Source organism: Juglans microcarpa x Juglans regia, chromosome 5S (assembly GCF_004785595.1).
Source record: "Juglans microcarpa x Juglans regia isolate MS1-56 chromosome 5S, Jm3101_v1.0, whole genome shotgun sequence".
Lineage (NCBI taxonomy): Eukaryota > Viridiplantae > Streptophyta > Magnoliopsida > Fagales > Juglandaceae > Juglans > Juglans microcarpa x Juglans regia.
This window is the reverse complement of record NC_054603.1, coordinates 213,892-240,851: the sequence shown is the minus strand read 5'-3', so window position 1 is coordinate 240,851 and position 26,960 is coordinate 213,892. Positions and strand designations below refer to the sequence as shown.

General features: G+C 35.2%; 4 protein-coding genes across 6 annotated transcripts; 2 read left to right on the top strand and 2 right to left on the bottom strand.

Moving 5' to 3' along the window:
- Positions 1-410: 410 nt before the first annotated feature.
- Positions 411-4,863, bottom strand: LOC121267642 (vacuolar protein-sorting-associated protein 37 homolog 1-like). 2 transcript variants are annotated; one of them, XM_041171599.1, is made up of 9 exons: positions 4,616-4,861; positions 4,289-4,349; positions 4,054-4,113; positions 3,246-3,470; positions 2,465-2,552; positions 1,284-1,323; positions 1,153-1,199; positions 946-1,066; positions 411-756 (listed from the first exon to the last, which is right to left on the bottom strand). In XM_041171599.1, the coding sequence occupies exons 3-9, from the start codon at positions 4,071-4,073 to the stop codon at positions 593-595; spliced, it is 705 nt and encodes a 234-aa protein (XP_041027533.1). In that variant the 5' UTR covers positions 4,074-4,113; positions 4,289-4,349; positions 4,616-4,861; the 3' UTR covers positions 411-592. The 2 variants fall into 2 exon arrangements, with proteins under 2 accessions (XP_041027533.1, XP_041027534.1); XM_041171600.1 differs by lacking the exons at positions 4,054-4,113; positions 4,289-4,349 and having other exon boundaries at positions 4,616-4,863.
- Positions 4,864-11,409: 6,546 nt separating this feature from the next.
- On the top strand, positions 11,410-13,334 carry LOC121267640 (protein RGF1 INDUCIBLE TRANSCRIPTION FACTOR 1-like). 2 transcript variants are annotated; one of them, XM_041171598.1, is made up of 4 exons: positions 11,435-11,721; positions 11,836-12,018; positions 12,180-12,395; positions 12,861-13,334. In XM_041171598.1, exons 2-4 carry the CDS (start codon positions 11,842-11,844, stop codon positions 13,098-13,100), a joined length of 633 nt encoding a protein of 210 aa, XP_041027532.1. In that variant the 5' UTR covers positions 11,435-11,721; positions 11,836-11,841; the 3' UTR covers positions 13,101-13,334. The 2 variants fall into 2 exon arrangements, with proteins under 2 accessions (XP_041027531.1, XP_041027532.1); XM_041171597.1 differs by lacking the exon at positions 12,861-13,334 and having other exon boundaries at positions 11,410-11,721; positions 12,180-12,843.
- Positions 13,335-15,913: 2,579 nt separating this feature from the next.
- LOC121267899 (RING-H2 finger protein ATL51-like) lies at positions 15,914-16,897 on the bottom strand. Its single transcript, XM_041172005.1, has 2 exons — positions 16,323-16,897; positions 15,914-16,157 (listed from the first exon to the last, which is right to left on the bottom strand). Exons 1-2 carry the CDS (start codon positions 16,895-16,897, stop codon positions 15,914-15,916), a joined length of 819 nt encoding a protein of 272 aa, XP_041027939.1.
- Positions 16,898-18,316: 1,419 nt separating this feature from the next.
- Positions 18,317-26,456, top strand: LOC121268619 (intracellular protein transport protein USO1-like). The gene is given in 10 exon segments (XM_041172948.1): positions 18,317-18,686; positions 19,415-19,615; positions 20,177-20,299; positions 20,962-20,999; positions 21,087-21,255; positions 21,632-21,772; positions 21,775-24,933; positions 25,042-25,140; positions 25,313-25,449; positions 26,032-26,456. Coding segments are annotated over 10 exon segments (4,404 nt in total). The 5' UTR covers positions 18,317-18,602; the 3' UTR covers positions 26,285-26,456.
- The last annotated feature ends 504 nt before the right edge of the window (positions 26,457-26,960 follow it).

The window sequence follows — 26,960 nt, the reverse complement described above, 5'->3', positions numbered from 1 at the left end:
TTTCATACATCAGGACAGACGTCTTCTTCACAATACTTAGCTAGCTTGGCTCTAAGCAAAATTTTAGTTGCGTCAGTGCTTTTGCTTCCATACGGTATACATATAATATAATCAGGACGGTTGGACCGAATAACAAAGTCATGTATGTAGTCCAGGATTCCTGTCAGCAAGGGCATGCCCCCTAAAGTGGAGTGCTTACATCACTCCATTAATAGTATATTCAAGCTTTTTTATTCGTAAAATACATTTTAGTTTTGGTTTCGGGCAAAAAACCCTTTTTGGTTTCCTAATCACCGCAACTACAAGCAAGTGTGAGATAAAGTTTTAATTTGTTTTAGTTATTTATTTATTTTAAATTTGGTATAAGATACGCATCCAGAGCAGATATGAAAAGAAGAGGAGAGTAGTAATGTCGTGAAATTGATATTTGAGAGTAGTAATGAGTACTAACATTACTCATTGCAACAAGAACTGGCGTAATGATGTATAGCACTAACCTGTACAGATGAAAACGAATTATACCAATCTCATACAATGAACAATCGAGAAGTGATGTTCCTCAACATTCAAGTATGCAACAATTCATGTCAATTCAACCAGTTGACGACGTTTTGGCTGCAAGTTGTACAAGTGCTCGCCTATGGTAAGTAGTACGGAGCTTCTTGTATTTGTGGACGAAGGCCCCAAATTCTATCTCCCTATCTAAGAACTGACTGTGCAGGTTTTCAGATTCCTCCTCAGTCTTGTTCATTGCCTCTGAAACAATAGGCACATAATTAGGAAAACATATCTCTATTACAGGTATTTCTTGCTTGTCCCAAAAAATAAAAAATAAAAAAAAGAAGCATGCATTTCACAAATAAACTCGAGCTTGAGCCATGAGCAAGGGATAACTAACAATGTCCCATTCACGACTAACCTCAACTTTTTACTATGATTGAATACCTTGAAGCCTTTGGAGAAGGGAGGCAGGAGAATAGAATTTCAAACTTTCTTCCTTCTGTCTCTCGAGCTCATTCTGTTTCTCCTGGGCAGCAGCCAACTCTGTTGTCCTAATTATTCTGCACTGTAACATAAAATGAAGAAGAGAAGGTTCCTCAACCCATTCCCTATTGTTAAACAATACAATGAAGGATGAGACCATATACTCACCTGGTTTCTAAGCTCCATCATCCGTGGTTCCTTCTCCAGGTTATCCCCTGATATAGAAAAGATGGTGATATTTAGGATCTCTCTCCCTAAAAGGTGTATAAATCAGGTGAGGGAAAAGGAAAAGCACTCACTGGCAAGCTGTAGAGTTTCTTTGCGAAGTTCTTCTCTTAGCTGATGGGCCATAAAAGCAGGTGAGGGGAAAAGATTAGAAAGAGATGATGAGCTAAAATATCGGAAACAAAAGAACTACGAAATTCGTCCACAAATGTATCAAGAACATCCAATAAGAAAAGACATGAACAACCCATTCTAAATATGAGAAATGATATTTGCAGTCCTAGAGTATGTAAGCCTTGTACACTCCCTTTGAAAAAAGTGGATAAATATAGAACCCACATGAAAAAACTATTTTTTTAATAGTGGACCTCACTTTTTTCTAAAAAGAGTGGACGGGGCTTGCACGCCCTAGGACTGTATCTAGCATTACTCTTATAATATTACATAAATGGAGCTTCTTGATCTTTTTTCTTATGTCATGCATGTATGCAATCAGACACTTGATTTGCAGTGTATGGCTATGCTTCGCTTTAATACTTTGGCCGGATTGGTATTCCCGAGAATCTCTTGACATATTACACCATGTATAAATACTTCAATTGTTTAAGCCATGAGTTCCTCCTCACATACTTGATTAATATGTTGCTTTGTCACATTCTTGTATCATAATGTGTAACTTAAACCTAAAGATCAGTTTCATTTGATGTGGCCGAACCAGATTGAAGAAAAACCAAAGGTTATACCAGCAAACAAAAGTCCCAAAATTTGACAAAGGGACTGCCACCCCAAGAAATCATACTGGTGTTAGTGTCGGAAATATCTCTATATGGGTTTGGTGCGATGGAATTTTTAGAAATTACACCTAAAAACAAAAAAAAAAAAAAAGCCATCCCATGAGTATGCATGACCCCACTACCTGTATAAAGGGTATATCTCTGCTCATGCACACTGGTGTGTTTCATCAAAGCCAAAACCAGTGGTATGGGCAAGCCAATTATCTGGATAAGCCCTTGATCTTTAGACGGTTTAGGGGGAATGTGCAAAGGACTAACAGTTCTCATTAATCCCCGCAGGAACACATTTCTTTTAATAGCCATGGTAAATTATTGCAGTTCCAAATACTTAACTAGAAGCTTTCAGCTGCAAACTAGAGTACATAACATGCGAAAATTCTAAATCTGAGAGGATTTGTGAGATATGAGAGAACTACGTATAAGAACATTTGTACAATTAACGAGCATAGCCCACAACTTACATTGTTTTGAATTTTCACTTGATCTAGTGAAAGTAAAAATTGATGGTACGCATCCTTGTCCGATAAAAGCTTCCGCAACTCATCAACACTAAAAAAATTTATCAAGAAAATAAGGAAAGAACAGAAACTATAGAAGTGGAGTTATAAATCTAAGAATAAAACTTTTTGATGAGTCAATTGAGTTAAGCATCTTTATGTGCTCTATTGAAGTGACTTAAGAGAAATATGCATCAAATAAATGTACTTCAAGTTGTCAGGACTTTGTCCCAGACACCTGGTGCCAAAAATTAAATTAAAGTACTTCAAACACATACTGACATTCTTAATTCAGTTTTTCAGTAAAAACGATTAACCGAAAAAAAAAATAGCAAAAATCTTATTATTTAGCCAAAAGATAATTCACATTTTGAAATAATGCATTGGACTACAACCTTGAAAAAACACATGCATTATGCAGATAAAACTTAATGGGCAATGACAAAATACAAGAAGCAGAAACCTTTTGGCATATGGTTTTAGCTTCCTACACCATATATGTAATTGAAATTTGGATGAATTGACATTGTGATACTTGACAAGCCAAAGGTGCATCCTTACAAGATTCCTTTTATTCAAAAAAGAAGTATATACTAATTGAAGTAAAAAGTATAAAGAACAGTGTCCTTAGTATAGTCCAAAAGCCACCATATTTCAAATAGTAAAAGTATTTTCAACGAAATTGGTATATAACATAACATAGAACATATGAAAAAAATAGTAGCTTAAAGTACCAGGAACATGCCTTTTATCCTTCACGACAGCAATAATGCCCGCAGCTTCAGCAGGTGACACGTGTGATGGCGATTCTGGCCTGTCAGTAGGTCTATGTGAACTGAAGCTTCCAGAGGAGGTGCTACCTGGTGTACCTGGACGAGAAGAACTCAGGGAGCTAACTACGGACGGAGGATACCAGGACTGAGAAGAACCACCCTGTGGACGCGACTGGGACTGTTGATCCTGAGATCCCCTGCAGAAATAGACAGTTTGACCTCTAAATAAATAAGATACAACTAAAGAAACAAGCTTTATTCTAATTAAATGGAAACAAGGCAATATACATTTCCAGATCAAGAGGAAAACTGCCAATGGCGTATGATTTGTGTTCTTATCTGCAAGATGTCCGGATTAAACATATATAACAAGCAAAAAATTCTACCCACCATCCCCTTAATCAACATTCCCTTAAGTGGCAACTAATAATTGGATGATAATGAATGTAAATAAGTTTCTACTCATAAAATGCCACAGTAGAGGAGTTAGAAAGATGATGGCAAAAAGGATGATGTATAGCACTTCTCATAACAAGCAGGAAGACCCATCATTAACACAACATCGTCCTCTTCTAGAACTACATCAATCTTGACTTTTTAAAATTTCAGCTCTTTTTGGATACCCATTTTGAGGCAAGACAACAAGAAGATGCCTGATATTACAGTGTATTAACAACGCCCAAAGAAAGACTCTTATTTAATCTAGTTTTACAAGAATGGAACTAGAAAGAGGAAAAAAAGAACAAACAAACTCTTTAACATGTCAAAAAATATCCATACCCTCCACAACATATAACCATAATCAGGACATATGAACCCTGAAGACCCGTAACGACATAAACTGTAGCATTTGAAAAACATAAATCTGATTGAGCCTTTTGCATCATAAACCATTACCATTACAACAAAAGGTATTTTTTAGCTTCTAATTCTGCAGTGTCGGCGACTATTCGGTCGCTACAAAGTTTAGTAAGCCGCGTTAAAAATAGTTCTAAAAACACCCTTTGACAATTAATCAAATGCTAATCACTCGATCTAGGTTCGCCAATAACATTAGATTGAAACCCAGAGACGATCTGCAAACCTTGACATTCAAAATTGAGTAAAAATATAACAGTTCAGTTTGTAAGAAACCTGAAAAATAAACCCCAAACTTTAAGCTTCAGCGCAACGAAGTTAAACGAAAGAGGGGGCAGAAACTTAATCAAACGAAGCGAAATAAATGAATCTATTAATTATTCGGAAAAAACCTTAATCTAAGTGAAACTAAAACAATAAAAGGAAGAGAGGTAAAAATCAAAATAAAAAAACAAATAGCAAAACAAAGGAGAGAAGCCAATACCAAAACTTGAACATAGCGAGGAGAGGCTTCGATCGCCGAATAAATGGAGATATCGAAAATAAAAAAAATCCGAACGATTTTCTATTTTCTGTTAAAGTGAGATTTCTGGGTTTCGCAAGGCGGTGTCCGTAGTTTAAATGAAGGAAAATAGATATCGGGTCGGGGAGCGTGTATGGTTTAAACGGGTTCAGAGGAAGGAACAAAACTGAAGAAATCGGGGATGGTTTTGGTCCTTGGAAGCTTCTTTACCAACTGCTCTTAATTAATAATGTTTTGAATATCGTACCAGACGTCGTATCGGTTAAAATACTGAAATGAAATATTTTAATACCGATATTATTTTAAAATAATATTTTGAGATAACGTTTTGAAATAGTCGATAAATAAATAAATTATATATATAAATATATATATAAATTATATTTCAAAATAATAGTCTATATATAAATAAATTATATATAAATACATATATATATATAAATTATAAATAGTCTAATCTGAATTTAAGATTAAAAAATATGCTTAAAGTTTGAAAAAAGAACGAAAAAAAAATACAGACCGAAATATCGGCCAGTACGAAACGGGTATTCGGCTGGTATAAAAAATTTCAACCGTACTAACCGGTATGGTACGAAATTTTTGATCGGTACAAAACGGGTATAGTATTGCCGGTACAAAAAATTTCGACCGTACCGACTGGTACGGTACGAAATTTAAAACACTGCTAATTAAACCTTATTTGTTTTCTCGTAAATGAGATAGGTGAGGTGAGATTAAAATTAAAAAATTAAATAAAATATTATTAAAATATATTTTTTTAATATTATTTTTATTTAAGATTTGAAAAAGTTAAATTATTTATTTTATTTTATATGAGAATTTAAAAAGATTATAATTATAAGATGAGAAATTTTCAAAATTTTTAAAATTTAAAATTTTAATTTTGAAAGCAAACCGGGCTTGATTGATGTGTTTTTATGGTTGCTGGATCTGTGAACTATGCTGCCTACGCATTTACTTGGGATGTTTGGACTAGATTTTTCTTCTTGTACCGGTTTCATTACGTAATTATATACTTTATTAATACCTACTAGCTTTATTTTTAGGGTCCTTCTATTGGGATCCAATGTACTATTAATGCATTTGTATACTGATTGATAGAGTCCCAACTAAGCATAAATAAATTTGTATATTAGTGAAGTTTCAATTATGAGTAGTCGACTTTTAATCTGAGTTTTTTTTTTTTATATATATCAATTACAACTGTAACTTTACTTTTATAAATTATGAAGTCTATTTTTCATAAAAAAAAATGTAAATATATGGATAATGTATTTTTGTTATTTTTTATATAGTATTAAAAAATACAACAAAAATGTACTTTGAATGCATTTCATTGGTGAAACCCATCGGTCCCTTTAACATTTTTCTTATTTTTATATGGCAGGGGTTTTCGTATTCTTTTTGCCCCCAAAACTTTTGCAATAATAAGTATTCCTCGTAATAAATAAAATTGAGCTGCAGTCCTTTTTTTAAATTTTTTTAAAAAAAGAAAAAGATAAAACGAACAAAAAAAAAGTTAATTTAATCCTTTCTCATTCTTGGATTCAATTCATTGAGAATTGCTAAAAAGACGAGTAGAGTTTTCCAAAGTTTTTCTTTTTCTTTCTTTTATCCTAAGGCTTCGTTTGATTTCACATATGTTCTCAATTTATCTCATCTTAATATTTAAATATCATTTAAATATAAACATTTTTCCATTTCAAATTTTTAACTTTTTCATATAATCATTACATTTTCTTAAATCTTCAAACAAAATACAAAAAACAATTCATTTTTTTAAATATCAAAATAAAAATTATATTCTAAAAATATTTTAACTTTATAATATTTGTATTTAATATTTTCTCTCTCATTTATAAAAAAAAAAAAAAACTTTAGTTACAAAAAGATTACACAAAAGTAAATCTACAACTTGTTGTGACTTGATGTAGTATGTCAGATTGTAAAGTTATTTTTATTATAACGTAACTCTAACAAATCATATAAAATTATATCAATTTATGAATTTATTTTTATATAATTTTTATGTTTATAACATTTATCTTTCTCAAAATTTTATAAAATATATTGATTCAAATAATTTCAATATTGTCTGCAAGCTATTTTATTACAATTCATAATTTTTTCTTCTCATATCATTTGTGTCCGTATAACCGTGTCAGTATAACTAAACGAGTCCTAAAAGTTATTTTTTTCTCTTTCTACTTTACTTTTTTATCTTTTATTTTATTTTCTCCCGAAAGCTGGATTTTTGGATTGTGCAAACACGTGAGACTAGTTGTAAATTGGGTCTAAAGGGCCCAATGACTGAAGCTGAAGAATCCATGGCCCAAAAGACTAGTTGTAAATTGGGTCTAAAGGCCGTACGTGGGTCTGATCCGTTGCCTCGTTCTAACTTCTTACACTCGTGTCAACGGCTCTCTCTCTCTCTCTCTCTCTGAATTTCCTCACCCACATAAAGTCAAAACTCAAAGTATTCACCTTTGCTTACGATTTAAGAAGCTCATATACAATCCCGCTACGTGGTATTAAAATCTAAGCAACTTCATTTCATTTTGTGTTCCTGAAACCTTATATCGCGGCGGGAGTAGTAGAGGAGAATTACTAGCTAGGTAGCTCATGAAAGATTGAGTATTAAGGTAATTTCAGATAATTTGAATTGATTTATTTTAAATTCTCATATGTGTATGTGTATATATATATATATATATATATATATAATAAATCAACTGAAGATGGATATATAGGGGCAAAGAAGCTAGGGATATATATGATATATCAAGCTAGCTAATTAGGTAATTATTTATCTGGCATTTTACTTCCCAATGATTTAGGACATAAAAGACCAAAGAGAAAACTCCTTAGATTTGAATCTATAGTACATTATATATATGATTGAAACCTAAAATTGCATTATTGGTTTAATTTAATGACAATTCGTACTGGTAGGTACGCCAACTATGCACGTTGCTATCTAGTTTAGATGTGATAGCATTATTAATTTATAATATGTAAATTTTCTGAATTACAGCCAATTAGTTTTTATTAATATTAGTATGTTGGCCCGAGACATATATACATTATATATATATATATAAAATTTTAAAATATATAATGGTCTAGTCCGTGGAAATTCTTTTCCATTAATTTTCCATTTCTGTTCAGAATAATAAGGAAGATTTATATATATTGAAAGAGGGTGCATGCAGTTTGCTAGTTTAATTAATTTGTGGATTAAAAAAATGATCCAAATTAAAATTATATATGATATATACGTGAGTATAGCACTGTAGTCTGCACTGACTCCAAAATAAGCATACTATAAATAGAGAAGTAATACGTATATGTCCCGGCTAGCTTGGGTTAGCTAGGATGATGATGATGCAGCTAGCTAGCGCCTGATAACTTTTTTGGAGATCAACCACATGTCCCTATCTAGCTAATTACGTTAGCTGCAGGCTTGTAATTGAGATACTTAAAAAAAAAAAAAAAAAAAAAAAAAACTAGTTAATTATTTTCTATAAAAATAATTATTTTTTATTAAAATAAATCTAATCATAAATAACAATTCTCATATTAAATAATCAATCACAAATATTATTTTTCTTTTCTCGTAATGAGATGAGATGAGATGATAGAACACACTATAAAAACATGCAGCCTCCTTTGATTTATATATGTTAGCTATGTTACGTAGCCTGCCTTTGGTTTTTGCCTTTTGGGTTAGAGTTGAAATTTGAGAAGAGTCTTTTTGCATTATTATATATATGTTTTTATCAGAGGATATATAACCCCCATTCAAATTTTAGCCATGACAACAATTATAATCTAGATCATCCTCAACTTCATATGATCAGTCTGCATGCCATGTGGCAGTAATACATGATGCATGCCTAGTTTAATCTTGGGGATTGGATTATCATGTTTTTTTTAAATAATTAAAAGTAATACCGAAGATTATGATTGAATGAATATTCAATCATAAAGCCAACGTCGTCTATTTTTACTTAGAAAAATACGGAGAAAGAGATCGTGTTATGATAATTCACATGTTGCCAGCCTTAATTGATTCCTACATAAAGGTGTTGGAGGCTTTAATTATTAATTAGGGTGCATTTTGTGAAACCGACATTAAATAATATATATATATATATATATATATATATTCATGTGCCTCCACAGCTAGCTAATCAATTATGTTCTTAATAATTGTTTTTTTACCAATTCAACAAATTTGAAATATATATAGTACTACGTCTTAATTAAAAGGAAATATTTATATATATATATATTCATACATATTAAGTGATCATTGAAATTATATATGTGTTATATCCCACAAGCTGGAAATATTTATTTTTTTTTAATTCTCTGCTAATTTGTCTATAGGTAGAATTAAAGCTTTGGGCTCTCACGATACGCGCGCATCCTAATTCTCGTCTCATGTCTCAAATTAAAGTACTTTCTCATGCGTATTGATGATGATCTCTCACTTTGAGAATTCTCAAATTATTCCGTATATCTTAAGTCTCTTACAAAGAGTTAATTAATAATTAGTACGTACCCATAATATGATGGCTTTATTCAAGTTCCAAATAGTGAGCTACACTCACTACTCTATAACTACCCATCTACTGTTTAAGTATATTTTAATTTTTTATCATTTTTTTAAAATATATTTTTAACATCCTTAATCATTAAGAACAAATTAAAAAAAATATATAACTTTATTAATAATCATTTTCTTAATCATTAAATAAAATATAAAAAAATTAAATATAAAAAAATAATAAATAAATAATAATAGAGTAATAATCCTATCATTATTCTTCCAAATATATAATATAATGTATCACCTCATGGCGCGCGACTCCCAGCTGCTAGCTTCGTAATTAATATGCATGCAGGCAGTCTCGGCGCTTAATTAATGAGCACCTTTTTTCTTTTTAAAAAAAAAAAAATAGCTTGGACTGTAAGAAAAAGAAAAGAAATAGCTTGGAAGAAAGTGCATGAGATTGCTTGGATGAATCACAAGGCATGCCGATAAATCTTATTAATGCTATATATATATAGTAGACGTTACAATTTAAATAACAAATAAGGGAAGAAATAGAAAAGCCTACACAGCAGCTGTTATGTCACTTATTATCTTTTCTCACTAATTATTACTAAAATAAGCTTTGATATTTCATTTTTTAGAGAGCCTTCCTTAAAATCAAATTAGGAACAACAAAATGTCATTGCCAATTCTAGAGTTCTTTTTTTTTTTTTAATTATTTCCATTACCTTTTGAAGTACTAATTATATTATGGAGCAATTACATTAATTCAGCTGCTTAATTATTAATATGTCATCCAACTTGTTACGTGAAATCCAAATGACCAAATTATCATTTGGTGCCGCATTAAAAAATCAAGCTGCATGAATTATCAATAGAATCTATTGATTAATATGGATAAAAAAATATGGATGATGTAGTACAATCTTAACCGATGATCATATCCAAATCTATACTTCAACGTCAAATAATGAAACTTTTAAGGTTTAGTTTGTTTTCACAACATATATTATCTTATCTAATCATTACAATTTTTTTAAACTCTCAAACAACATATAAAAAATAATTAAATTTTTTTAAATTTTAAAATAAAAATAATATTAAAAAATTATACTCTAACAATATTTTATTTAAGTTTAATCTCATCCCATCTCATCACATCTGTATAACCAAACGAGACCTAATAGTTTGAAAGTCAGCTTACAAATCATGGGATAGTAATTGAAAGGAAGTAAAATGTAATAATCCATGCAATAAGTTGGTAAGTGGATCGTGAATCTTTTTGTGGAGTTCCAAACAACATCATGATCAATTTTCATTGAAATACCGGATGCCATTATAACACAGAAGATGGAGCCGGTAGCATTTCATAGTTTTATATATTAGTTCAAAGTGCTGTATATATGTACTGCTCACAAGATTAATAAAAGGCAGTCTAATAGCTGATCATGACTCATTGTTTAACATAAAAACTAATCTCCTTTTGACATGACATGCTACCTAAAATCATTTATATATATATATTTATTTATATAAAGCACTGCTACATGCGTGTTAGGGACAGCCCTTCAATCGTTTGCCCGTCGATATTCTTCTTCAGAATTTAGAGTATTACCAATGAATTAATTTTGCTCAGGAAAAATCATGCAAAAGCAAACCTATTATTAGAGGAAGCCGAGCATTCGTGATTGAAAAAGGATAGACATACAACATTTTTTATAATTTCTTATATAACTATATTTTAAATGAGAAACATTTTTATAAAATAATTTATAAAAATAATATTATTTTACGTTAATAACTCTATTTTAAAATAGAATTATATAAAAATTTATAAAAAAAATAGTACATAATTAAATCGTTACTTTTCGTGATTAGGAGGTCATCATCACGAGCTACTTTCCACAAGCTTGGGATTAGGAGAAGAAAATATTCCCCAATTTTTGACATCATATCCGTTCTATAATTTACTAATACCAGAAAGTAAGGTGTGGGGTCTTCGTACAAGGGACCAATAAGATACTGCCGCGTGGAAGGTAAATAAACGTGGCAAAAAGGGAACGGGGGTGTGGATGCTTTTTGGAGTGAACAACTCTTGGGGCTTATGCGTAGCCAAGTGGCCGACCTCGTGCCAACGTATAGACGCAAGGAAAGATGCAAAGTAGCGTAAGAGCCAAACGCACCTATCTCTGTCTATTAATCCAACGGCTGTAGTTGGACTTCAGCCACCACATTTGCACTCAGCCGTTTGCCTGCCTAGGCGATGCCGCATTTGTTTGCGAGACTTTGGCCCTTAGTCTTGAGCGTATAGTTGTGTTCTTCAAGTCTAAGTTGTGGGTCGTTTATCTCTCTCCGACTATTTTCATCTCTGCGAGTCTCTCTTGATTTCTTTCTTTCTATCTACCATGATCCATTGAACCCAGAGGCCAGCAGCAAATCACATTCTCTCAGATACCCATTGTTACACATCCTAGCTCTGATAAGGGTAATAGTAATTATTCCTAACACCTCTCTCTCTCTCTCTCTCTCTGTGAATGGCTAGCACCATATAATTCCTTTCTCTTATTTCCAATATTACTGGTTTTGTTCTTTTTAACAGGACGCAATGTCGGTACCTCCATGGCTAGAGCCACTGCTGACCACTTCTTTTTTTTCCGTGTGCCGGGTCCACGGAGATGCTGCAAGGAGTGAATGCAACATGTTTTGTTTAGACTGCAATGGCGCCTATGCATTTTGCTTTTATTGCCGTTCTTCACGGCACAAGGATCATCAAGTCATTCAGGTAGCAGCATTTCCATAATTTTCTGTAACTCTTCTTTATGATCTGGCCTCCTCTTTTTTGTCTTTCTTTTTTTTTTTTTTTTTTTTGGGTTCTCCATTTTATGGCTTTCACTCTTAGTTTATCGATCATTATTTTTGGTTTTGGTTTTGTTTTGTTCGTAGATAAGGCGATCTTCATACCATGATGTGGTAAGGGTCGCAGAGATTCAAAAGTTACTGGATATAAGTGGAGTTCAGACATATGTGATAAATAGTGCCAGAGTTTTGTTTCTGAATGAGAGACCTCAGCCAAAAGCTGCGAAAGGGGTTGCCCACATATGTGAAATCTGTGGGAGGAGCCTCTTGGACCCATTTCGTTTCTGTTCACTTGGTTGTAAGGTTAGCATTGATTTTATAAAATATTCCCATCTCTCATCTCATCACTGCATTGTTCTCATCGATCATCAACATCATTCACAACTCATCCTATGCTCATTATACCCATCACCTATATATGCCTTATTACCCACTTTCACAGACCTCTCACCCTCACCATCCCTATCATACACCATTGGTGAGGATTACAAGCTACCATATTATTCATATACGTTGACATTAATCAACCACGCCCATTGTATATATTGTACGTATATACATAGCATGTGCTGCAACCACATATTAATCATCATTAGCCTATCGCCATCACCATCGATCCACCAATTTATAAGCATCATTATAATCTCGCCATTAGTTCAGGAAAATTATTACTTTTCATTAATTAATGCTACCTTGGATCGAGTCTTGATATAATAATGTTTTTTTTTTCTGCTATATATATATATATATATATATAAAATGAGTTAGCTTGTGGGAATAAAGAGAAATGGGGATGCAAGCTTCAAGTTAGAGGCTATGAACGAAGAGCTAGTAATGGAAAGAAGGGAAGGGATGATGATACAAAGGAGACCAATGTCATCAAGAGAAGAAGAAGAAGAATTGCGTGGAGGAGCACAACAAGACATTTACCCGTCCACGCCTCCTCCACCTCCTTCTACTGCAAGGAGAAGAAAAGGCATTCCTCACAGGGCTCCCTTTGGATCCTAATTAATATTCCTTTTTTATTTTTAATCAACCTGATCTCATCATCAAACTTATCTTGCACGACCTTAAACTTACCCTTAATTTGGGGGGTATTTGTCCTGAGAAAAAATGAGGGTAGCCTTCGGGTTGTCCAAAAGACAATAAAAGGTGTGCAAGAAAGTTCTCTTTAGAAGGGAGGAGATGGGTCCCAGACAACAAATTCTCTCTTGTAAACAAGGCAATAATTCATAATTGTTATTGATAGTTGCAAGTTGTACATCATACACGGCATTAAGAAAAGAAGGCAGGTCTTCGTGGAGTCCGTTCTATAGTTTCCCAAGGGCCCACAACCCACATGGGCCGTTTTCATAAAGAAACAACAGCTTTTTATTGTTTAATACATGTAATGACAATTGCATTAAGCCCTGTTTTCCATTTTCGTTTTCTCATTTTCCATGAAGACTGCGTGATATTTATGTATTGCGTGTGTGTGTGTGAGAGACAGAGAGAGAGAGCATTTTGCTAAACATACATACCCCTTTACTACCTTTTTTGTGCAATTTAAATTAACCATCTAGACAATTTAATAGGTGAAGCGGAATAATTAGAAAACTTAATGGAAATTATTTGTGAGAATTAATATAATGTGATTTTTATTTTTTTAACTTCAGATCTTAACTTTTATTATTTTTGCCATAAAAAATGAAGAAAGTAAAGAATATTTTATTTGAGATTCAGGGCGATCTTCCACGAAAATACTAAATAGGTATAGTAAAATACTAATACTATATACAGTCTTAAAGTGCGTAAGTACTGCGTAATCGTTTTGAAAAATAGTAGGATCTATTATTAAAAAATTAATTTTTTTATGTAAATTCTCTATTTATTTTAAAAAAAAAAAAGATTGCACAGTACTTATATACTGTACAACTGTAAATATAATTTCATGACCGACGCGAGCATCCGACTAAAGTAGTCCTACAAGGAACAGCCAACATATATATATATATATGTCATGGATTAAATTATTGCTTCCTTAATTAATACTAATAGACAATTACCGATTTAACAACTTTACCCAATTGTCGCCCGATTAATGAATTCACCCAATCATACGTCCAACAGCTAGCTAGCTAGCTAGCTAGCTAGCCTTGTATGATCATCATTATTACATATTTCTATATTTTTTGATGTACAGATCATATTATTAGTAAATTAAATTAGTGGGGCAAGTATGGGTATATATAAGATTAGGAATTTAGGCATATCAACCCCGTTGGTTCATCTAACCTATGATGGGGCCGGCCGGGTTGCATGCTTGAGCCAACCTTAAAATGCCAACTATAACTTTCTTTTGCGTCTGCATGTTTCTCATTTCCTCTTATTCTCTAATTAATGCTAACATCCTCTTTACATGACACACCAACTTACGAATTTAACTATTCTTCCTCTCAGCCCCCCTTCTCTCTCTCTCTGTCTCTCTCTCTCAGCGCTTACATGTGCCATTGCCATATCTTATATATATATGCCAAGTTAGCAGACCACAAGGCCCAAGATCAGCTGAGATCAATCTCGGGCCCATTAAGCACGCACAGATACAAATGCAATTTTTCTTATTTTTTAATGAACAAATGCAGTGAAAGCTCAACTCTATGAGAATCGGTTTTAAAGGTCGTGGCATTAATGCTCGCACGGCCATTTTTTTTTAATTATTTTAAATGGATGCGATGATTATCCAGATAGGAAGCTGGAAGTGAATAGGAAAGACGAGAAGTTTGGCATGTCAAAAATTGTGTACGAGAAGTACTCATTGTCGTTATCTAAAAGAGATCTCTAAAATCAGAAGAAATAGTTTTGAAAATTCATTCTTAAGAGAAAGGGTTGCTATAGACACAAAGAGATATCACACATTGATGTGGTACACTAGTGTGCCACGTCTCCCTATTTTTTTTTTCTTTTTTCCTCCCTTACGCGTCTCCTCTCCCCTCCTCCCTCCGCCAGTTTCCACCTTTTGCGTCGCCGCCATAGTGGTCGGAGACCACCTCAGGGCCGGCAAAAGCCGCCGGCGGTCCAAGCGGCAGCGTCTCCCACTCATGGCAGCGCGCGAGCCCCCTCCCCTCCTCCCCCTTTCCCTCTCTGTCTCGGCCCATCTCCACCGTTCACGTCGCCGCCGACGGTCCAAACGGCAACGTCTCACACTCACGACAGCGCGCAAGCCGCTCCCCTCCTCCCCCTTTCCCTCTCTATCTCGACTTGTCTCCACCGTTCGCGTCGTCGCCATGGTGGTCGGGAACCACCTCAGGGCCGGCGGATTCCGAGACAGAGAGGGAAATGAGGAGGAGGGGAGGGGCCTTGCACGGGAAGAGAAAAAAAAAAAGGAAAAAAAAATAGAGAAACACGTGGCATATTATCAGTGTGTGAGATTCCTTTATATTTATAATATTTTCCTAAAAGAAATACTTAAATCATACCATATTGTGATATATATTGGGAGGTACGTACAAAAACTTCATAATTTTCAATTCTAAGTATTTTTTTTAAATAAATAAACTATATATGAGAAAAATTACATTTAACTCCTCAAATTACTATACTATACTATACTATAAATTTTGTAATGGACCACCCAAATAATCAAAATTATCATTTTACACCTTATTTTAGTATAGAAGTTGTAATGGTCCAACTTTAAGTTCGAAAGACGTAGATAATTGCGTATGTTTTGAATTTAAGGTGCAAAAAAACAATTTTGCTACTTTAAGCTAAACAGTTGATGTTAGTATTGTAGTACAAATGAACCCAAAACCAAAAAAAGGGGGGAAATGGAATTAACAAAGTTATCCAATTCCTGCATTTATATCAATTACATCTTCCCAAAGAAGTCGCCCTTTTTCATCATAATCATCTTCAACTTTAATAATTCCAAGGCATCTCAATATGGAAGAATTGCGCAGTGGGTGTACTGCTGCTACCCCGTCCCAAGCCGAGTTGCGATAAATGCCCAAATAACGTTGTACACATGTCATCTCTAACTGCGTCACAGTTGCTGTTGCAACTTGCTGATCTATACGGTCTACTACTCTGCATTGTAACAGCTTTTATAGAGCATGAAGAAGAGGAAGAGGAAGTAGAAGCAGCCGAAACTGCTTTTTCGCGCTCTCCTTGTATGTTAATAGCGACATAAGATTGACCCATGGAAAAGGACCTTTTCAAACGTCGTGGCCGCTTTCCTTCCTTGGGCAACACAAGGGACCGGAGGCCGCACAGTGGAGAGGCAAACCGCCAGATCGCACATGACTCCTCAAAGTGGAAGCGCTGATATCAACACCGTCATCACCTCCTTGAACATGAGCACTGATCTGAATCTCTATAGGCAAGGGGTTTTCCATAATTATTGGCGCAGCAGCCATGGGTGCTCGGCAAATTGGGCAGTTAAAATGTGCGGAGAACCATTTGTCAATGCAGGGAACACGGAAGGCATGCCTACAATAAGGCAACAATCTTACCGAGTCACCCTCCACCAATTCTCCTAAGCAAACCACGCATTCGCTTTGATCCACACGAAATGACTCACCTTTAACATTGTTTGTGGAGTAACAGAGAATTGGGATTGCGGCAAGGACTTTTTGGTCCAACCCTGCAGGCATCTGGTTCAAGTGCCACCTACTACTGGCTAATTGTCGATGCCGCCGACGCCTTAGGCAAAATCGTACCAAAATGAGATGGTATGCTGCAATTGCCAGAGAGGCAAAGACTATGCCAGCCAGAGAGATTAGCAGTGGGGTGTAGAAAGACCGTGAAGAATGTGATGTGATCGTCATGGGTTTTCCAAGTTGAAGCTCTTAATTTGTTCTTTGGTGTTCCAGTAGTAGTATTAGGTTGTGATTTAAATAGGACTGAAATATTCATGTGCAATACAACAAGGGGTGTCATTTGATGATCACGGTGGTTCCAATTAATTAGGTTCGAGTAGTTTACGTTTGAATTCGTTCAAGTGGGTATACGTGGCATTTCATGGGCGTGGAAGCTGACCAAGTGCATACATTGTGGTACAACTTCTGACAAGTGTAAGGTAAACATGGTATAATAGAAACTTTTAGTTCGGTTTATATTCATAATTCATTTTAACTCATCTCACAATTATTTATTATTATTTATTAATTTTAACTTACAAATCTCACTATTATTCACAATCCATCTCAATTCATCTTAATTTATCTTTAAATCTAAACGACACAAATTATCTTTATTAACTTTTTGCATGATTGGGTATTATATATGAATAACTATAGTTTTGTAGGACGTAACTAATCTATATATTGAACTTTATGTTGGTCCCTAAGAATTATCCACGTGGACTGCTCTCTGTCATGGGCACATAAACTTTTAAGCGACGTGCACCAAAGTTAGACGAGTAACTTACCAAACATGATCAAGGGGAGTTATCACCTGGACTGGATCAGGAGAAGGGCTTGGGTCAAAGCCCAGACCCAGGCCGGGTATATCTCAGAGGTCCAATATTAGAAGATATGAGAGAAATTTAGAAAAGAAGGCATGTCACATTCAATGCAACTCAGAACTAGTATCTTTATGTTTTGGATTAAGATATTTTTGACATCTTTTTAAATTTTATCTCCAGCTGAAAGGAGGAGTTGCTTCTTCCTTTCTTTCTCCATCTCCAAGTTTTTCCATCACTAAAACAGATCAAAGTTTGAGATCAGGCCATGATATATAGCTTTTGTAAATCCCAAATATATATATACGTGTGGTATATAACTAGGCTAGCTAATTGATCATGATTAAGGATAAAGAGGAAGATTGATATTGTCAATGGAATAATACAAATTAAGCTGCAACTGAATTTATAAATGAATTGGCGGAGTAGAAGATGAATGGGATGGAGACCATACCTATGCGGTGCTGCCATGAAATCATCGGCTTCTGCCAAACAACAACACTAATAATAGTATCTTTTCACCTTTCTTTTCTTATTAATTATATTTTAATCATAAAAATAAATAGTTAATACTACATCAAATTATAAAATTATTATTTTTTAATAAAATAATAATATATATTAAATAAAATTACGTTGGACTATAGTCTATAACAACATCATACCCTTAAACTGTACTGCACAAGAGGTCGCGTCCTCTTTTACTTTTTGGCACCACACCCCCCCCGGGGCGCGGGCTTTTGGCCGTTTTCACTGTTCATATGCGTTTACTGCACCACACACTCTCTCGTTTCTATGGAAGGAAAATAAACTAGCACCCTTCACAGCAATGACTACGTAACCATCTCTCTTTCTCTCCATGCTTTGTTTCTCTCGCCCGCGTTGATACTCTCTCTCTCTCTCTCCCTCTCCCTGCTTTGTTTCTGTCGCACTCATGGATATTCTCTTCTCTCTTTCTCTTTCTGATTTTATTGGTACTAAATGATAATGTTGTTTGAGGAGGTAGTGGTAGTTCCGAATTACTCTCTGGGTTTCCTTTAGTGAGAGAGTGGTTTCGAGCAAATTATACAATGTTCGCGCTGCACAACAAGAACAAGCATGCCAAATCAGGGGACATAGTTGATTTCAACTTCTCCCTCTTCAAGGCCCTCCAGGTCCATTCTTGTTTCTAAACTCTTGCTTCAAAATTAATTGTTGGTGCATCTTTCGAATCCTATACACACACACGACGTATGTATTTTGTTCAGATTCCAGTGATCTTGATTTACAAGTATTTGAACAATGCGTAGTGCTATCTGATCACCAAATGAAGCATACAGTAATGGAGAAGGTAATCAGATAAAGCTATGGGCCAGTAGTGAACTAATAAAACTGTAAAATATAATTGAACAATGTGTCGTGCTATTCATCTATTCATCTGCTATGGGCCAGTGAACTAATAAAATTGTAAAATATAATTGATAAAATGGCAACACACTAGTTAAATATGGAAGAACTGTAATCAGATAAGGACTTGAAAAGTAATGGAGAAGGTAGACGCATATGATTCTCCCATACTCCTGTTCATTTGTGGTACCCACATCTCGTGCTTGTCCTTGTAGGCAGCTGATAATTTGTGCGCTTCCAATAGGGTGGCTTTAGCTCGCAGGCCTGAAATTATCTTACAATATTACTTACTCCTGCATTTAATTTTTCATCAAACACTATTGAATGTTCAACTATGAAAATTAAGAGGGACCCTCTTATTCTTTTCGTTCAATGAAAAGTCAACAACCGCGATTTCAAATTAGTTGGATCCAATTTTTAACCTGTATAACCTTTTGAAGGATCTTCAGTCAATAGTCACCGACTATTTGATTACTACCGATTTTTTGTTGTAAAGGTTCCGAAAGGTTGGGACAAGCTGCTTATATCTATTTTCTCTGTCGATACCGGGAAAACGGTTGCAAAGTCGGGCAAAGCACTGGTGCATAATGGAAGTTGTCAATGGACGGATATATTATCAGAATCTACATGGGTTAATTCACAGGATGACTCTTCAAACGAGCTAGAAGAATGTTTCTTAAAGCTTGTTGTCTCCATGGTATTGTTGATGCTGCCCCCATACTCCTTTTTGTTGATTGTTATTAAATTTTTCTTGTTCCTTTTTTCTTTCTAGAATGAGGATATAAAATCCATGATTACTTAAACAAAACAAAAAAATCCATGACATTCTCTCTTTGCTGATTTTTCGTTCTCTAAAAATATTGTGAACGTGCTTCTTATTTTTGTGTACAGAATAATTTAATTTTTTTTTATCTACCCTGGTTTTAATATTGAGAGAGTGGTTGGGAACGCTCCGTTAAGTGTCACATTGGTTGGATGAACTATGAAGTTTCATAGAAATGAATGAGTATGATAAATATGCTAGTTAAGTCCCACATTGATTTCTTACTCTATGGAATTTAAATTTATAATTATTTGAAAAAGCTCCAATTATAACCTTAATTAGTCTTTTTGGACAATCAATCCAGACATGGCTCGGCCTTTCCATGGGTCATTACAATTTCTCTATATCTTGTTTAATTTTAGTTTTTTTGGCTAAAATTAGTTACTCAATTCCATCTTCTTAGACCTTCAATTGAGTATGATTTTCTTACTGCAGGGTTCAGCTAGATCTGACATTCTTGGAGAGGCTATTGTCAATATGACGAGCTATATGGGTTCAACTGCTCCTGTTCCAGTTTCACTGCCACTGAAAAAGTGCAACTATGGAACAATATTACAAGTGAGTTGCATAATTTTATGCTTTCTAATGCTTGGTGTTTTATTGATGTTTCCGCATTACACATATTGAAACAGTTTTGGGATTCCATATTTCTTGAGAATGAGAAGTTCTTGTTCTTAATAATAGTTCCAATGAGACTCCAATTATATCATTGACTAGTCTTTTTTGAGTATAGATCATGTGGCTTGTGCTTTCCATTGAGACAATACAAATGGTATCAGAGCCTATCCCAACCAGAAATGTGAGACTTAAGCCATGCCATCTATGAAGAAGTGGCCTGATAAGAACGTCGGGAATTTAAGGGGGAGAGATTGTGATACCACATATGATAAAGATAAGGGTAGGTAGTGTATGAGATCTCACATTGCTTGGAAAGGAAAAATTCTTGTTCTTTATAATGGTTCCATTGAGATTCCAATTGTATCATTGACTAGTCCTTGTAGAGTATAGGCTATGTGGCTTGGGCCTTCCATTGGAGCGTTACAAAGGCATCCTTAGAGTTTGGCTCAAGTGGTAAGGGCCTTGGTCTTGGTGGTATGCTCCTTTTGAGTCTAAGTTTCGAACCTTTGGGTGCAATCAAAAGAGATGAACTTTGAAACATAAATAACCACTTTGAAACTTCTGTACCATCTAATAGTTTTCCTTGCATGTCTGATTTGAAGGTAAAAATTCACTGCCTGATACCAAGAATAAAACTCAGGTAGGAATTCTATGGTGGATGTTCTTCAACCTTTAATGAAATCATTAGCATCCTGCTTGTTATGAAGATTCACTGATCATTTTGCAGGGATGAAGAATCAAAAGAGATGAACTTCCGTATGGAAGATCAGGAAGCAAACTGTCACGATGCGGACTCAAAGTCAGATGGATCTGGAAGCCCATTTACAAGGAGCCTTGGATCATCCTCTAGTAAATATTTGGGCTCAAACTTGCATCCAGGAGAACCTAGGAGTAGGGTATGATTTCATTTCCACTCAAAAAGAAGTTATTACCTTTATCATGTTAAAAGTTAACAAATTGGCATTTCAATCATCTCTCATCATTGGATTATAGTTCTTCTACTAACTTGTTTCCTCTAATGTTTGCTTTTTTACAATAAATGTGATGCTATTGTTGGATGTGTACTAAGTTTTTTGTTTTTAATATGTTATTAAAAAAACTTGATCGAACACTTATTTAATGCCTAGCAATCAAGAGTCTCCTGTACTTTAGGCAGCAATTTACCCGACATGTATATTGGAGTGGGCACTTATTATAAGTTATTGCACTATTTACTATGAAGCAACCTTTTGTTACCATGAAACTTATATATTCTCCTCCACTTTGCTGTAGGAAACAAGCTTCTCTGAATCGGGTTCATATCACAGCTATGACTCGAGGGAGGGTTCTACTTCTATCAGGAGGGAAAAGTGCTCCCCAAGAAGCAACTTAAGTAGTGATGAGCACAGTCTGATCGGAAGACAAGAAGCTATGAGCCCCAAAATAGTGGTTATTTGTGTAGTAATCCTGCTGGTGGTCCTTATCAATCAGATCATTCACCATTTGGTTCACAGCTAAAGGGGTTAGGAAATCACTCCCAGAATAGTCGGCAAGAATTTGTAATGTCATCTTTGAATCCTTCTGGTTCTTCTAAAAGCCTTATGGAAGCTGCACAAGATACAATCGAAGAGCTTCATGCAGAAGCAAAGATGTGGGAGAGGAATGCCCGCAAGCTCATGCTTGATTTGGATATACTGAGGAAGGAATTCACAGATCAGTCCAAAAACCACAAGAATTTAAGCATGGAACTTTCAGCTGCATATGCAGAACGTGATGGTTTAAAAAAAGCTGTTGAACAATTGAAATTGTCACTAGAGAGGCCAATGGTGCAACAAACAGAGACCGAGCATTCAAAATTGCAAGATGAAGGCATCTCGCATGTTCAAAAGGAATTAAAGGATGAATTGAAGTTTCAGAAAGAGTCCAATGCCAATTTGGCTATGCAGTTGCAGAGGAGTCAAGCATCAAACCTTGAGCTCGTTTCTGTTTTTCAGGAGCTAGAAGAGACCATAGAAAACCAGAAAATTGAGATCGAAAATCTTTCAGCACCACAATCGAAATTCGATGATATTGAAAACTTAATCCAAGTAAATACAGAGGAAAACAGAAAATTAATGCTCCAGCTGCAACACTTGCAGGAATCAGAGAAGAATTTGCAAGTTATGGTACAACTGCTGGAACGGGGCTCGGAGGATAAAACTCGACCTACGAATGAAGGGAGTTTGAACAAGCAAACTTACCTAGCAATCGAGACAGAATACAAAGATAAGTTATATGCTAAGGAAGAAGAAATCGTCAGTTTAAGAGCAAAGTTATGCGAGTCTCTCAATGGAAGATATTTCCCAGAAATGGGATCATTGAATGAAGTTGATGTGAATCTCATTGGACAAATGGAAGTTTTGAAGGAAAAAGTGCAGGAGCTGGAAAGGGAATGCAATGAGCTGACAGATGAAAACCTGGAGCTTTTATTCAAGCTTAAGGAAGCAACAAAGAATTCCATGGTGGGAGACACTTCTTTTGATCTTCCAACCCATGAGCTTTTAAATAAATCTTTTACCAGATTCAAGTCTGAAGCGACCGGACATAAATACATAACACAAACACACTGTCCTGAAGATAAGTTAAAGAACAAAGACCTCAGGGAGATTGAATATAATAACGTTCTTCCAACTCAAGAACTGGAGAGTTTGAACATGGAATTGCAACTTAGAGTCATTGAACAAGGTAAGAAATTGACTGAAAAAGTTTCTGAGATTGCAAAACTTGAGTCTAAGTTGCTGTCTAAAGAAGAAGAGATTGGAGTACTTGGACGGGGTCGGAATGAATTAGAGGCTAAGATCTCTAACTTTCAAAATGAAAAAAACCAGCTCGAGGAACAAATGGAAGTTGTGCAAAGAGAGAGTGATATCACATCTAAATGCTTAAATGATTTGCGAAATGATTTGATGGCACTTAGCAGCAGCCTGGATTCCCATGTTTCTGCCAATAAGATTCTGGAAAGAAAATCTTCAGAGCTACAAAATGAAAAATATGAACTAGAGCTTTGTATATTGGAGCTTAAACGAGAAAATGTGCAGTTATCAGCGCTCATATCTGGTTTGGAAGATCAACTAAGATACTTGACTGATGAGAAGGACTCCAATCAATTGGAGTTAAAGAATTCCAAATCTTACGTTCAGCGTCTCCAAGATGAGATCTCTGAGTTAAAAATTGAGAGAGATTCTGAAAAGGCAGATATGAAAGAGAAGTTACAGGACATGCAAAACAGCTGGTCAAAAGCTCATGAAGAACGTGAATATCTTAGAAGTGCAAATCCAAAGTTAAAAGCTACAGCTGAGAGTCTCGTTGAAGAATGCAGTACTCTTAAGAAATCAAATCGAGAGTTGAGGAAGCAAGAAACGGTGCTGCATGAGCAATGTTCTTTCTTGGAGGCTAAGTTGAAGGAATCAGAGAGAAACTTTGCAGATTGCTCCCAAAGAGTTGGAATCTTAGAAGAAAATCTTTCTTCAATGCTGGTAGACATTTCCTCAAAAGAGAAAAGCCTTATTTCAGAATTAGATGCACTTCTTGACGATAGTAAATTAAACAAAGAAAAATTTATTATTGGAGAAGGTTTGTCAAATCAGATGTATTTGGAGAAAAATCAAGTTGAGACCCTTCAGCAAGAGGTAGAACACCTGACGAAGAAACTTCATGCAATTCATGAAGAAAAAGAGAGAATAGCTTCTGATGCCATGCTTGAAGTATCCAGTTTACGTGAGGATAATGCAAATCTAGAATCTGATCTTCAAGAATTTCAATCCAAGATGACATGGATCGAGAATGAACTCAACATCACAGGAATAGGATCTGGATCAAAGCTGCAAATCCTGATGGATGAACTTTCTGCTTCGAAACAGAACCAGGAAATGCTAAGGGCCAACCATGAAAAGGTGTTGAAGCTGTTGGAGAATTACAAAGCAGATGAAGAAAAATTTAGAACAACTGTGAATGGTCTTGAGCTAAGGCTCACAGTTTCAGAATATGCACGGGAACAACTCTTGGAAGAGTCTAAAGATTTGAAGGTTCAGTTGCAGAATATGGAAAATCCTCACGATGAAGTTTTGGCTTTCAAGAATGAGATTCACGCAGCCAAGTTTGAAAAAGAGAGCCTGGAAGCATCACTGCAGCTAATATCTGAGGAATGTGAAGATTTGAAGGCAGAGAAGAACTTACCGGTTGAAAACATCTGTACATTGCAGAAGGCCATGTCTGAAATAGATGGATGTAAGTGTAACAGAGTTGCATCAGCAGAAAAGCTTCTGCAGATGGATTGTGGTCGAATGGCAAAAGAGGCATTATGTGTTCATGATGCTGAGCTAAATAATGAGCTCAGCCAGATCAGGATAGCAAACAGGCAGTATCAGTGGAAGATACAACTACTTGAGGAAGAAAAAGATCAGGGCATAAAAAAAGCTCAAGCACTAGAAGAAGAATTAAAGCTGATGAAGGATGGAAAGCTGGATCAGAGGCAGTCCAGCAGTAACAAGATTCCAAGCTTTTCTAAAATTGATTCTAAAGTTACTCCTGTCCATGAAGATATGAATCCCATAAAGGTCAGTATTTCTTCCTCAATTGCCCATTAATATAGTCAACAATAATTAGTTAGCTTTATCACTTGTGCATTGATTTGGAAGAATGAAACGGTTAAGAACTCTTGTCAGCATTGTGATACTAAAAGGAGGCAATCCTGGAAGAATGGTGAAGTACAAGAACTTGTAAAAGATCAAAAGAAGCTTTATAGCAATCAATATCAAAGAGTGGTAAGACATCTGAATATTCACTCAATTCAATTCTGCCGCTATAGCTATTGATACTACGTTTATGGCTTATTGATACTTGCATGATAGTATCTAATTACAACAGAATCATTTGTGTGTGGGTCATTTGTCTAACTTTATGGAGCTCTCTCTCTCTCTCCCCTAATTTTTGAAGGATAATAGTGGCAATGAAAATCTTGATGGAAGTCCTCATGCTGTTGGAGTCGATTCGGCTTCAAAGCTTCAGTTGCTTGAGAATGAACTTACCAAGGCTATGGAAGAAAATAAAGTATATAAAGCTCAGATTGACAGGTAAGTGGAGCACAATGCCTTCAAAACACATGTATGTGCATATGGTTATGCTTAGCATCCTCTGTTTATGCTTGTAGTGATTTGTAGTGCAAATCTTTTTCCAAAGGGTGCAACAAGAAAAGGCTTTCCATTTTTAGTTCCTTGTATGCCATGAGATTCTTCTTATTAATTCCAACCAATTTATGAGAATACAAATATTGTTTTCAGTAGTTGAGACGCCTGAATTTGATGGTATATTTCTGGTCTATAGATGAATGAAAAAACCATATAAAGTTTATTCTTATCAACATCGGCCAACAACATTTTCTAGTTTTGCATTGGTAAAACAAACTAGCGGAAACAAACTTTTCAAAAGCACAAGCATTGTAGGGAAGCAGTCTGATGGTTTTTCTTTTTCTCCGCTAGCAGTCTGAGGTTTAAATCTGATTATCCAGCAAGAAACAGCAATGAAAAAGAGTGTAATTCTTCGATTATGGGAAAATAGCATATGCCTTTCCAGCCTTTGGAGCATGCAAAATATATAAGTTGTACTCAAGTTTTCTAGTCATAACAGAATTTCTCTACATTTACCTACCCCTGCAGGCTGCTGTCTGAGGGCCCAAGCCGCCAAGCAAAGGTTCCTAGAAAATCCACAGATGAAGATGAAATAGTGACAAAAGAAAGTAGCGGACGCACAATATCATCACCAGAGGCAGAGTTACTAGACATTCGGGAGCGCTACCTTCACATGAGCCTTAAATACGCTGAGGTAGAAGCTCAGCGCGAGGAACTTGTGATGAAGCTGAAGGCAGCCAAGAATGTGAATAGGTGGCCATCATTAAACTCATTACCTTAGCTAGCTACCAAATTTTTGTACTTCTTTTCAGGTTTGCTTTTCCACGAATATTTTGACGGAATCAACAATTTAAGACACTGAATTATAGTAAATTAAGGAGAATCATACAGATACACCCCCAGCTGAAGCTTGTAAATGATGGAACAATTGAAGGATGTTGATTGAAATGAAATACCAGAAATGGAGCTAAAGAAATAATTGAAAAGTTTTTTTTTTGTTTTTGCCTTCTCTAATTTGTTTGATGTTGGAAAATGGAGTGGCCAGGAGCTAAAAATTTATCCGGGAAGGTCCATTACTTACAATCAGTCGTCCTTTACATATACATACATGTATTGATATATAAACAGGGAAAGTAATGGACAAGGAAACAGAGTGATAGCAGCAGGCTGTAGACGGGGACGTGATCACGCTGGAATCATGCATGGGCGGACGTGATCTTCTCCAGCAGCTACGATGGTGGCTTGATTAGTGGGATATCACTTACACGTGACCTACTCTTGAACATATATATATATATATTCTTGTTTTGTTTGAAGTACAGTACTTCCAAGTAGTATGAAATAAATATGCGCCTGGAGGTTAATTAGCAAATCATATGATCTGGGTGAAGATTTTATGCATGCAAGCTAGCTACTCTCTCTCTCTCTCTCTCTCTCTCTCTCTCTATATATATATA